Source organism: Gnatocerus cornutus, chromosome 5, assembly GCF_029298725.1.
Source record: "Gnatocerus cornutus isolate USDA-ARS CGAHR chromosome 5, icGnaCorn1.1, whole genome shotgun sequence".
Taxonomy (NCBI): domain Eukaryota; kingdom Metazoa; phylum Arthropoda; class Insecta; order Coleoptera; family Tenebrionidae; genus Gnatocerus; species Gnatocerus cornutus.
This window is the reverse complement of record NC_142237.1, coordinates 11,642,222-11,655,502: the sequence shown is the minus strand read 5'-3', so window position 1 is coordinate 11,655,502 and position 13,281 is coordinate 11,642,222. Positions and strand designations below refer to the sequence as shown.

Sequence of the window (13,281 nt, the reverse complement as noted above, 5' to 3'; positions counted from 1 at the left end):
GACAACCCTAAAATTCAAACGGCCATAACTCAGTTATTTGTTGATGAAAATTAAAAATGCTTTTGGTTTTGGATTTAGTCTAACATTCTGCGTAAAATGCGCCTAAATAAGTTGAGTTTTCTTAATAAATAAAGGAAGCCTTGACCAAAAAATGTTTTAAAGAGGTCTTTTTGAGGTAATTTTTAATCACTGTTTTCAAGGTAATAACAACGTTTAATATCTTTGTGTTAGGCATCAATTGGAAGAGGAACGAGTTATAGTCAAAAATAAAAAAAATTGAAAAATTTTCATCGTTTGAGTCGGATTTTTTTTTTCGCAAAGAAGCGACTATCAAATTTTGGGCTTTTGAAAACTTTTTCTAACGTAGAATCAGCCGAGGAAAATGATGCCGCAAAACGCATCTCGATATCTCTAATAGTTTCCGAAATATTTAACTTTAAAAATTAGGAAAAATTAGGAAAAATTAAAATCAACTATTCGAAACTTTGATCGACCATATTATTGTGTTATTTGTTGTCGGATCTGAATTTCAATGCCAGATTTAAAATCTACGGAAAATTCTGCTTAAAATGATGTATAATAGCCCCGAAAAATGTGCGAGATATCGATATCAGAATTTTGGCATAATTTTAGTCATGAATTTTTGCGAAAACTCCCATTTTCCACTTTTGGAAAACCTAAAAACGATTTTTTATCTGAAAAGTTGCGAGAAAAACAATGGCGCATAGCGTTTCTTTTTATCTATTATAATTATATATAAAAATTTTGAAAATAAAAATTTAATTCAATTCTTTAAAAACATTATTATTGTACTTTATTTGATGAAGTTACAACTTTTAATTTTAAAGTTTAGTATATCCCAGTCACATTCTTAATCCAGTCTACATACACATGCGTCCTGGTAAATCCGGACGGATCGGGGCTTTCACAACCATTTCCACTCACAAAACTTGAAATACCAACGTGATAAGCAGCGCCATTCTGCACATACTGAATCAAAGGACTTCCAGTGTCACCCTAAAAAAATCATTTTAATAACAAGAAGTGTCGACCTGGGGGTAAAATCACCCACCAAACAAATCCCCTGATTGTAAGTTCCAGCAGCACAAACCATTCCATCCGAAATTTGATTACCAAAAGTTAATTTGCACTCATTATTGCTCACGGTAACCAAGAAAACATAGCTTAGTTTGTCGACAGGTCCTGTAGTGTCTGAAAGAATCGGTAAGTTGTAGAATTATGTTAACAAATTTTACCATCGCTGGTTTGGCCCCATCCCATTGTGGCGACCGTGGCGTAATCTTGGAGCGTCGCTGTAGCTAAATATCCTATTTTGCGAACATAATCTGTAAAAGTAATGCGTTCCCGAAATTTGATAAGACCAACGTCGTTTTCCAAAGTCAAAGGATTGAATTCGGGATGCAAAGCGTACGTATCTGTGGCTACCTTCAATACGTTCGAATCAGAGCTTTCCAAAGAATTAGTACCAAGTTCGATGGTAAACAAGACGGCGCTACAATTTTATTAGTAGTTGAAAAATCATATATTAAAATTTTGTATTTTTACCCGTCTACACATTGCCCAGCTGTTAGTACCCACCAGTTGTCTATAAGAGCGCCGCCACAGAAATAAGAACCACCAGCTTTGTTCACTGTAATGGCGGCAATAAAAGGGAATTGTCCAGCAGTCGCGCCAATTCCTCCAATGATACGTGCTGAAATTCGTGTTGAATTTAAGGAAAATGGGAAGTTTAGTGTTACCATTGGGGCTGGCCCAAGCGGATGAAGCACACAGGAGCAGAATACCGAGAGTCAACATCTTTTTTTCACAATGAGTTTGTGAGTACAGCTTACGATCATACGATGTTACTACGATGACGTTAATGTTTGATAAGTATTTAACTGATAATAATAATAATGACAATAAAATTAATCTATTATATCGTCTGGACAATCAAACATCCCTATCGCTGTTCATAAATCAGAAATTTTTGCTTTTTTTTCAAAATAATTTGTGCCTTTTGCCTTAAAGTTTTGCAATTTGGTAGAGTTAATACACGACTCACAAATAGTAACGTTCCCAAGTTTCGTAGTTGTAGCTCTAAAATTACCAAAATTACAAAATGTTAGTGGAGGATGTCGGATTTTTTTTCCTCCTCAAAATAAATTTTCTAAAATTTGTGCTCTTTGTCTTAAATTTTAGCAATTTTTTTGGAGTTAATGCACGACTCAAAAATAGTAACACTAGCAAAATTACGACTAATTTTAGTGGAGGATGTGGGAAATTTTTACTTTCTCCTAAAAATAAAAATTTCTAAAATTTGTGCCTTTGTGAGTATTTTTATTCTACAGTTTTGCAGTTTGAGAAAGTTAGTCCAAGACTCAAAAATAATAAATAGTAACTGACATCTTTTTGTCGTCAGTGTAAACGGGTTTGTTAATTAATAATAAGTTAATGATAATTTCGTTGTGGCGGTCGAAGCGAAAAAGCTCATTTACCAATAGATCAAAAGCTGTCGCATTTAGAATAAACTAGTACTTCCATCAGATATTGACATTTACCGAGACCTCTAAACTTATATCAATCCATTTCTATTACGTTGCTAATTTTATAACAATTGGATTTGACCTGATCACTTTTGACTTGCGCCCATAGAAACTTTTTCTATTAACTACATTAGAAACGAATTTCATCGATTAACAAAGCAGTTCATTCATGGCAGTCATCATGAAAAAATTTGATCGAGGTTTACAATGTTTGAAAGTCATCCTCACAGTTTCCAATCCTAGCCAAAATAATCTTTTACAAATGGCTTATATTCTGGGGTATAAAATTTACCATATTAAACCAATCAAGAATCTAATTACATTTATGCTCTGGTTTTATACTTTCATTTTATTAGTACAAGTATATTTCTTTATCACACAACCCGCTGATTTTAAATTTATCAAATATGGATCGTTTTTCCTCCAAATGTGTTGGGTAAGCATTCAACATTTTAATGTGGTGTATATTTTATATCTAGGCCGTGATTTGTATGGCTGTTGTAATTTATAAATATACTATAATAGACGATATAATGAATGCTATGGAATTTTGGCCCTTAGACACTATTGATAAAGCCACAAGAACGAAGATCCAGAAAGAAGCAAGAATTCTTTATTACGGTGTTATTATTTGTACCCTTGCAGGTGTTTGTTGGGCGATTTTAACTTGCTGTTCAACCCCAAATGAAGTAGAAAATATTTTGCCAATTTTACTTCTAAAAAGATTGTTTACTGAGCATTATTTCCCGATAGTTTTGTTTAAATCTACTTTTATTGTGACTATATTTCCCATGATGGTTCCTGGTTTTGATGTTATATTTGGGATGAAACAAACCAAATTTCAAATTAACATGTTTCAAAGTCTTATCAAAGAAATATGTAACAGTTTTAGCCAGGAAGACGAATCCTTGATATGGAATAAATATTATCAAGAAACGGTAGAATTGAGACTCAAATTTTTGATCAGAAGACATGCTAGTTTTTTGGGGTTAGTTAGTTAGACTTTTAGTTTTTGAAGTGTACGATGCTGATATTTTTTTACAGAATGGTAAGCAATGGTTTAAAAGTAATGAATTCTTTGATAGTAGTAATGAGTTTTGGTGGATTTGCAATGGGCTTGTCGGACGCTCTTGCTTTTTTTCAGGTGAGAATTTTATTATTATTTTAAATAATCCGAGTTAACGTATTGATCTTAGATTTCTTCGGAAGAATCTTCGCTAATTGAAATTTGGCGCACGATAATATTTACAACAGGCTCAGTTACTATATTTGTTAATTCATTTACATCAGGACAGGCTCTAGAAGATGAGGTAAAGTTGGATTTTCCGAGTAGTTATCTAAGCGATTTTTTTAGTTTGAAAACATATTTACCCTGTTTACCCAAACGAAATGGTACACATGGAATTCCACAAATCGACGTTTATTGTTGGTTATTTTGGGTAATAGCGTTCGTTCCGAAAAAATTAAATTTACTGAAAATATTGCAATAAATAATAGACAGGGAATGACGGTAAAAAATACCGTAACCGTTTTTTTCACTAAAAATGTGTTTTCAGATTTGCAGAGCTGTGTATTCGGCCGTTTCAGTTTATTTTAATTTCAATTAGTTGCTATAAGAAATTATTTGGAAACGAAAGAACAAGATGATACTAGAAATGATTGTCATACTCATCAGGAAAACACTTTTCTGCATATTTATGAACTAATATTAATATAATTAATAGTTCTTTTCGCGCCAAAGCACTCAACAATTGTAGTTGGAAAAAATGTGTCAAATAAATAGTTAATACACGACTTAACGATAATAATTTTCTCAAATCTCGTAGCTATAGCTCTAAAATTACCAAAATTACGAATTTTAGTGGAGGATGTAGGAAATTTTTGCTTCCTCCTTAAAATGAAAATTTCTAAAATTTGTGCCTTTTGCCCTAAATTTTTGCAATTTGGTAAAGTCAATATACGACTCAATAATAGTAACTTTTACAAATTTGTTAACTGTAGCACTAAAATTACAAAAATTACAAATTTTAATATCAGAAATTTTCGCTTCTTCAAAATAAAAATTTTTAAAATTTGAGTTTTTTTGCTTTATGTTTTCTCGCGATTTAGCCGTTGAATCTTGTTAAAAACTGGTAGTTTTCTAGATGTCAAGCTCTAATCTGGCAATCCAACCCGGAAAACGGTCAGAATAAACAAAGAATTGTTATGTAGGATCAAAATAAACGGATTTCTCTACGAATTTTGCAAATTTCGTGAAGATTTCTGCTGTTTTCTCGCGAGTTAGCTGTTGAATCTTTATAAAAACTAGTAGTTTTCTAAGATTTTAAGCTTTGCTCTGCAAATCTAACCCAGTTTTCTAAACTAGTCGATTCTTATTATAAGATAACTAACTGCTTTTAACTCGGCGCCTCTACCATTTTTAATTAAAAAAAAAAAATAAATTTACTTTTCTACAATCAAAAAAAAATTAAAGTTATATTTTATTTAATAGTTTGCTCTTTATCAAATATGTTTTCTGCAAATTTTGTGCAAAAAAGCAAAATTTTAGTCGAAATTTTAACACTTCCATTCATTATTTCAATCTCTGGTGCTGCACTCTCTTCAAATCACTTTCTACTTTATACTTATCAAAACAGAAACGGCGTAATACACTCCACGCAATATCTATAAGAAAAACCGACTTATTGTTAGTTCAATTTATATTTTTATTAATACATACAGTCACTCCCAAGCTATAATTCAAACCATAATCTCTGGAAAACTTTGTTGAACGCTCTTTCAGAAGATTTTCCGAAAATATGAGACACAACACTTTATTTTTCTTATTAAAATTGTACCAAGGAATTTCGGAAACGACACTTAAAAATCGTTCACCCTAAAAATCGCAATTATTTTACTGTTTTTATTACAGTTTTATTACTGTTAATTCAGATTCTAATGATTGGCCAGACCACAGTAAAGAACAAGCTACCATAATTCCTCCAATTCCAAAAAAAACAGCTCGAAAATAATGGGCAATAGTGAGTTCCTCCTGAAGACGCGAAAATCGTACTTCATTTATAATTGTCGCGATTTACTTACGTGGAAAAGAAGGAAACAGACGGCGCCAATACACCAAATGCAACCAGTTATAGCAAACGGTGCAATTAGATATTTCATTTCATAGTTTTTCTTGTTGTGATGCCTGAAACTTAACGTAGAAAAATATCTATTCTAAAAAAACGTACGTTAAGAGCTCGTCGTATCTTTTGATGCAGAAGATTAACCTCTTTCGGATTTCTTCTTGATAACATGTTTTGTAAAACAAATCCTTTTCACTCAGGTCTTCGTAACACTTCGCGACGCCGAAAATGTGCGCTTTGAGCATTATCACTTGAAATTTCACGTGTTGAGTGCAATATATAACTTGCAACCCATAAACAATGCTCATGTAACCAAACATTAAAAATGTCGTTTTGTAGATAAGACCAAACAAGGGAAAATTGTTGCGCGAAAACTCCAACACAAAAAACGTTTTTGTGTCGTGAGGCAAATTAATAGTACCGAGAAGACCTACAGTTAATGCATCGATAAAAATAATCACAACAATTGCAGTAATTCGGTGCGTTTCTTTTTCTATTTTGGTTTGAATTCTGTTGCCTGCACTGTCGATGGTCCACATAGGGAATTGATTTTTTAAGTTCGCCATGAAATTGCCGTTGCATAACAACACCACCAGAGTATTTATCACCTGAAATTGAATTTGACGAAAGGGTTAAATTTGGAGGAATTCTCACATAAAACGTTTGACCAAAAATTGGAGCACACATTAAAATCTCATTTTTTGTCATATGATAAATCATGAAGTAAGCTGTTATTACTGTTGAAACGGCATGAATTGCCAGGACGACCCAAAGCACAATTTTCGTTATTTTAAAACTTAAAAAATCACTGGCGATGTATTTCAAAATTTTTAGACAGTCATCTAAAAGTCAGAAAAATACGATTGTAGATGTCATTTTTAGTTTATTTACCTGTCATTAGTTTTTTATTGCTGTAATCCATTTTTTAGTAAAATTGAGTTTCTAATTGTTTTCTGATGCACACGTCTATTTCTCGGTCTATTTCTAACTATGACAACAAAGGATATGTCCAATTATTGTTTTTCTCAGGACAATAGCTAATGGTGGTACCCAGTAAATTCATAATGGATCTTTTCCATTGATGTTAATAGTTAATATGTAGTAATGTGCTTAAAATCCTTGAGGTTAAGTTAAAGAACCAAATTACAAACATCAAAAGCGGTTTTTTACTTTACGTTCCCAAAAATAACTATTTTACGGACTCATTTAAGCCCCAAAATGAGTCATTTTCGGACTCTATCCCAAAAAGTTGCATAGTAGCAACCATTTTCTTGGCATTTTCGGTAATTTTTTTAAATAATTAAATGTCTAGGTTAATTAAATTTAGGCAACTTGCTATTTTTAGGTTGCTAATTCACAGTCTCAAATTTCGAAATTTGAATTTGAAAAACGGGGACAAATTTTAAAAACTTTCGTTGACGGATCAAAATTTTTCAACATTCTGTATTCGCACCTATAATTTTGATATTTTTTAAGCTAGAGCAATGAAATTTAAGGAACTTGCTGTCTTTGAGTTGTTATTTTACTGTCCCAAATTTCAAAATTTTAGAGCAACGGCGACAAATTTTAGAATTTTTCGTTCTTGGAAGAGGCCAAAATTTCTAATATTGTGTATTCGCACCTATATTTTTTGTGATCTTATTATTAGATTAATTAAATTTAGAGCACTTGCTACTTTTAGGTTGCTAATTGTTAAGGAATTTGCTACCTTTGACTTGTTATTTTACTGTCCTAAATTTCAAAATTTTAGAACAACGGTTCAAAAATTTTCAACATTATGTATTCGCACCTGTAATTTTCGTAATTTTTATGCTAGAGCAATGAAATTTGAGAAATGTGCAACTTTTGGATTGCTATTTTAGAATTTTAGAAATTTTTGTTAATAAACGGGTCAAAAATTTTCAATATTTTGTATCCGCACCTGTAATTTTAGTAATTTTAAAGCTAAAGCGATGAATTTTGAAAAGTTTGCTACTTTTGAATTGTTGTTTTACTGTCCCAAATTTTATAATTTTAGAACGGCGGGGACAAATTTTAGATATTTTCGTTCAAAGAACGGTTCAAAATTTTTTAACATTGTGCATTCGCACCAGTAATTTTCGTAATTTTAAAGATAAAGCGATGAAGTTTGGGAAATTTGCAACGTTTGGGTTGCTATTTTACTGTACCAAACTTCTAAATTTTAGGACAATGGTGACATATTTAAAAAAAAACGTTAATAAACGGGCCCAAAATTTTCAATATTTTGTATTCGCATCTGTAATTTTTGTAATTTTGATGTAAAAGCAATGAAATTTGAGGAATGTGCTACTTTTGGGTTGCTTATTTACTGTAGCAAATTTCAACATTTTAAGACTACGAGTACGAATTTTAGAAAATTTCGTTAATAAAATTTTCAACATTGTGTATTCGCACCTGTAATTTTCGTAACTTTCATGCTAGAGTAATGAAATTTAAGGAAATTGCTATCTTTGAATTATTATTTTAATGTGCCAAATTTTAAAATTTCATGACAACTGGGTCGAATTTTACAAATTTTCGTTAAGGGAACTGGTCAAATTTTTTTAAAATTTTGTATTGACGCCTGTAATTTTGGGAATTTTAAAGGTAGAGCAATGATAGAAAATAACAGAAACAAAAGTTTATTGCTGACACGTAATATTTTAAATTTGGTGCTTACAAAAAATTATTTGTAGGAAAATGGCCATCAGAGCTTATTAGTATCAGGCTACTCGTCTGCGAAAATTTTCGAAAACTCTTGGATGTAAATTAGCCTTTCAATTCTTTAGAAAGAAAGTTAGAGAAGAATTATAGAAAGTAGTGATTTTAGAGATTAACACGTCAAAGTTGAGTGTATTAACAAATCACATAATTAATTAATATAAATAAATAAATAAATCACCCCATAAATTAATTAATTAAAGATTTGTTCTAAAAGAGAAATTAAGATAAGGATTTAACAAATTTTGCGTATGTTTTGTATTCAAGTTTTGTAAAAATAACCTTGATCTTGATTAGACTTCCAAATTTGTCTTCTGTCTAATAAACCTCAATATTCTTATTACTGCTATTAACATCAAACCAGAGAATAAACTATTAATATGAATGTAGTGATCGTTAGCCATGAGTTTTCTAGTGCGTCAAACAATCGAGCGCAATATTCGTCCAAACTAACAGTGATTTTAAAAAAAAATATATTAAATGTACTTAAATCGCTCAAAAATGGATTACACTTGTAAAAAATTTATGACAGGTAATACCAGCTTAAAGTTTAATGCACTGCCTCATTCTAAATTTTTAGACGATTGTTTAAAAGTCTTGAAATACATCGCCAGCGACTTTTTAAATTTCAAAACAACAAAAATTGTGCTTTGGTGCGTCTTAATAATTCACAGCGTTTCAACACTAATAACAGCTTATTTCATGATTTACAAAATGACCAAAGATGAAATTTTATTGTATGTCCCAGTTTTCGGTCAAACGTTTTATGTGAGTCCACTTTCATCTTTCCCACTTTTAGAATTTTTATTTATAGGTAATCAATGGTCTTGTCATTCTGTTATGTAAAGGCAACTTCATGTCGAACTTAAGAAACGAATTTTCTTTATGGACTATCGACAGTGCAGGGAACCGAATAAAACACAAAATTGAAAAAGAAACAAGCCGAAGCACAATCTTAGTATTGATTATTTTTATCGATGCGTTAATTGGAGGTTTCTTTTGTACCATTAATTTAGATCACGATTCAAAGATATTTTTCATGTTGGATTTTTCGAGCACCCATTTCCCGATTTGCGGGTTCATTTACAAAGCTACATTTTTACTGTTTGGTTACATGATGATCGTCCATGCCGTCCAAGTCATGTATTGCACTCAACACATGAAATTTCAAATAGTAATGTTAAGAGCACACATTCTCAACATTCCGAATTGTCATGAAGACTTGAATGAAAAAGACTTGTTCTACAAGACGTGTTATCAGGACGAAGTCCGAAAAAGGTTGATCTTTTGCATCAAAAGATACGACGAACTCCTAACGTATGTTTTTTAGAACTGATTAAACTGTTTTTTCTAAACAATAAATTTCAGGCATCACAACAAAAAGAACCACGAAATGAAATATCTGATTGCGCCTTTTGCTGTTACTGGTGGTATTTGGGTTGTTGCTGCCGCAGGTTTCGTTCTTTTCCACGTAAAAACCTGTAGCAACTCAACATGAGTCATAATATTTTTTAACTTTTAGGTGGAACTTAGTATGGTTCATTATTTTCGCGGCGTCTTTATTGCCATTGGAGGAATTATGGTTGCGTGTTCGCTACTATGGTCCGGCCAGTCATTAGAATCGGAATTCACAGTAATAAACCACAAATATGTATAAAACGCAAGATTGTTATTTTTAGGGTGAACGATTTCTAAGAGTAGTTTCGGAGATCCCTTGGTACAATTTTGATAAGAAGAACAAATTGTTGTTTCTGATATTTTCCGAAAGTCTTCTGAAAGAACGCTCAACGAAATTTTCTAAAGATTATGCTTTGAATTACAAGTTGGGTTTAATTGTACGTATTAAAAAACAATATCTTTGTTGAACTAACAGTTAAACGGCTACTCTTTCAGATTCTACGTGGAGTGTATTGCGCCCTTTCTGTTTTAATATAAAGAAATTTGTAAACAGTCCAGTTCCAGTCATTTGTCTGATGGTTTCGGTTTAAAACTTTGGTCTTTAATTTTGAGAGATCTTGTTGAATTTACTGTTTTTATGGAACATTTTACAACACTCCAACAAAATTGATCTTTTTGAATAACAATCCTTATTCGATGTAATTTATTTTTATTCAATTCTGGTAAAGTTAATATACAACTTAAAAATAGTCATCTGCTTAAAGTTCGTAGCTGTAGCACTAAAATTACGAAATTTACGAATTTTAATATCGGAAATTTTTGCTTTTTTCTAAAATTATAATAATAAACATTTCTAAAATTTGAGTTTTTTGCTTTTTTCGCAATTTAGCTGTAGAATCTTGATAAAAACTGGTAGTTTTCTAGATTTCAAGCTCTACTTTGCAAATTCAACCCAATTTTCTAAACCAGTCGATTGTTATTGTCTACTGAAGATAACTAATCGCTTTTAACCTGGCGCCTCCACCATTTGCAATCTTTTTTTTTTAATTTTTTATTTCTTTCCACTTTTATGCGATAGAACAAGAGTAAAAGTTATATTCTATTAAAAAGAAAGAAAGTTTGCTCTCTTATCAAATATGTTTTCTGCAGATTTTGTGCAAAAAAATGTTTCAATCTCTGTTCTCAAAACACTTACTATTTTATACCTATTAAAACAGATGGCTTATAATTTTAGTAATATTAAAGATAGAGCGATAGAAAATACCAAAAACAAGTTTATTGCCGACATGTAATATTTTAAATTTGACGTCTACAAAAAAATATTTGTTGGAAAAATGGCTATTAGAGCTCATTACTATCAGTCCATTCATTTGTGAAAATTTTCGAAAATTTTTGGATGTAAATCAGCCTTTCAATTCTTTAGAGAGAAAATTAAGGGAGAATTATAGAAAATAGAGATTTTAGAGATAAACACATCAAAGTTGAGTGTATTAACAAATTACATAAATTGATTAATTAAAGATTTGTTCTAAAAGAGGGATTAAAATAAGGATTTAACAAATTTTGACAAATTTTCGTTTGTTATTGTTATGTCAAGGTCTGGTAATCTCATTTTATTTAGGAGGAAGCAAAAAATTTCGGCATTCTCCATTAAAATTTGTAAGTTTGGTAATTTTAGAGTTGCAGCTACGAAATTTGGGAAAGTTATAATTTGTGAGTAGTGTATTACCTCTACCAGATTGCAAAAATTTAGGGCAACGGGCACAAATTTTGGAAATTGAAGAGAAAGGAAAAATTTCCGAAATCGTCCATAAAATTTGTAATTTTTAATTTTGGGAAATCTTGTAGAATTTACTGTTTTATTGAACATTTTACAAAACTTCAACAAAATTGAACTTTTTGAATAACAATCCCAATTCGATGTAATTTATTTTTATTCAATTCCGGTTGTGTTTTTAATCCAGTCAACATATCCAAACGTCCTCGTGTACCCAGAAGGATCAGTACTCTCACAACCGTTTCCACTGAAGAAACTGGCAACTCCAACGTGTTGCAAAGTCGTACCTCCAATCAACCGCACCACCAAAGGACCTCCAGTGTCACCCTAATTAAATTGAAATAAAAAACAACTCGAAATTAAAACCGGTACTCACATAACAAGTACCCTCGTTGAAATTACCATCCACGCAGACGGTATTGTTGGTAATTTGATTGCCATACACAATTTGACACTCTGCGTTGGTCAACACAGCCAAACCGACATACTGTAGATCGTTGGCTAAACCAGCATCCTCTAAAAATCTCTCAATGATGAACTAAATACTTGAAAGAAACTGCGGACGTACCATCGCTGACTTGTCCCCAACCAACCGCAGTGGGCGACGCAGAATTGGGAAGATTAAAACTACCTAGCGCAATTGGTTGGATGTAATCAGAAAACTCAACAGGCAAGCGAAGTTTGATCAATCCAATATCATTTTCACTAGTCAGAGCATCAAACTCTGGATGGACTTCAACATGGGAACTGGCCAGAGTAACACGATTGGGGTCAGTTCCAGAGAGTTTGTTGGACCCCAAGCGAATTGTTATAGTGGTTGCCCTAAAATTACCATCAGATGAGGGTCTAAGTTAGTATCTTACAACAAACTGGTAGATGCAGTGTGCGGATGTAAGAACCCAGTCGTTGTTGATTAAGGCTCCACCACAGAAGAAGGCGCCATCGGGGGTTTGAATGTTGAGAGCTGCGATGAATGGGAATTGACCGGCTCTGGCTTCATCGCCGCCTATAATACGACCGCCTGAAATTTGAAGTTTTAGTTTGGGAAAAAGGAAATTAGGAAGGAAGTGGTGTTACCAGTTTTGCGGATGGTGGAAGGAGCGTGCTACAACAATTATTAAAAAATAGTTAAAATATTTAAAAGATGTAGTGTTAAACCTTGGCAGAGATGACTGCAAAGACGCTGAGGACCAGGACGCCTACAAACTTCATCTTGTTGTCTTGAGAACTGAGAGACTACTTCAATCTACAAATGATTGTCTTTTATACGAGGGTTTGAAGTGTTTCTTATCTTATCGGCTGCACGTTTATATACCTAACTACATAAAATGGTACTCTGAAGATCAAGAAAATTATCAAAATTTTACTTCAGGTGTGCCTATTTTATCACAACACTTCAAAATCTTTAAATTAACTTATGTTAAGTTTTTGTGAGAAGAATTATTATTTAATAGACTTTTGCTTACTTAAGTGCTTTTAGTTTGTTATAAAAGTAAACAATTACTTCATACTTCAAAAATCACTTCATGTTTGAACAATCGCAGGCCTGAGTACTTTTTCCGCAAGACAATGTTGAAGATTAAGATCGCATTTAGACGTCAATAAGATTGATAGCTGAAAGCAACTTAATCTTCGACGGTACTTTAAGAGATAATATAAATAGGTTAAATATTTTTGTTTTTGAAGATGGTCTTAATCTCAATTTTATGCTGGGCTT

At 32.0% G+C, this 13,281-nt stretch overlaps 2 protein-coding genes across 2 annotated transcripts; both read right to left on the bottom strand.

The window, feature by feature from the left end:
* Window positions 1–849: 849 nt before the first annotated feature.
* LOC148174483 (brachyurin-like) lies at window positions 850–1,829 on the bottom strand. The gene is made up of 5 exons (XM_088036008.1): window positions 1,761–1,829; window positions 1,567–1,714; window positions 1,257–1,513; window positions 1,073–1,212; window positions 850–1,017 (listed from the first exon to the last, which is right to left on the bottom strand). Exons 1-5 carry the CDS (start codon window positions 1,816–1,818, stop codon window positions 850–852), a joined length of 771 nt encoding a protein of 256 aa, XP_087892134.1. The 5' UTR covers window positions 1,819–1,829.
* A 9,762-nt stretch (window positions 1,830–11,591) lies between these two features.
* LOC148174482 (brachyurin-like) lies at window positions 11,592–12,810 on the bottom strand. The gene is made up of 6 exons (XM_088037453.1): window positions 12,723–12,810; window positions 12,642–12,669; window positions 12,435–12,585; window positions 12,133–12,386; window positions 11,941–12,080; window positions 11,592–11,891 (listed from the first exon to the last, which is right to left on the bottom strand). The coding sequence occupies exons 1-6, from the start codon at window positions 12,774–12,776 to the stop codon at window positions 11,721–11,723; spliced, it is 798 nt and encodes a 265-aa protein (XP_087893579.1). The 5' UTR covers window positions 12,777–12,810; the 3' UTR covers window positions 11,592–11,720.
* Between the last annotated feature and the right edge of the window lie 471 nt (window positions 12,811–13,281).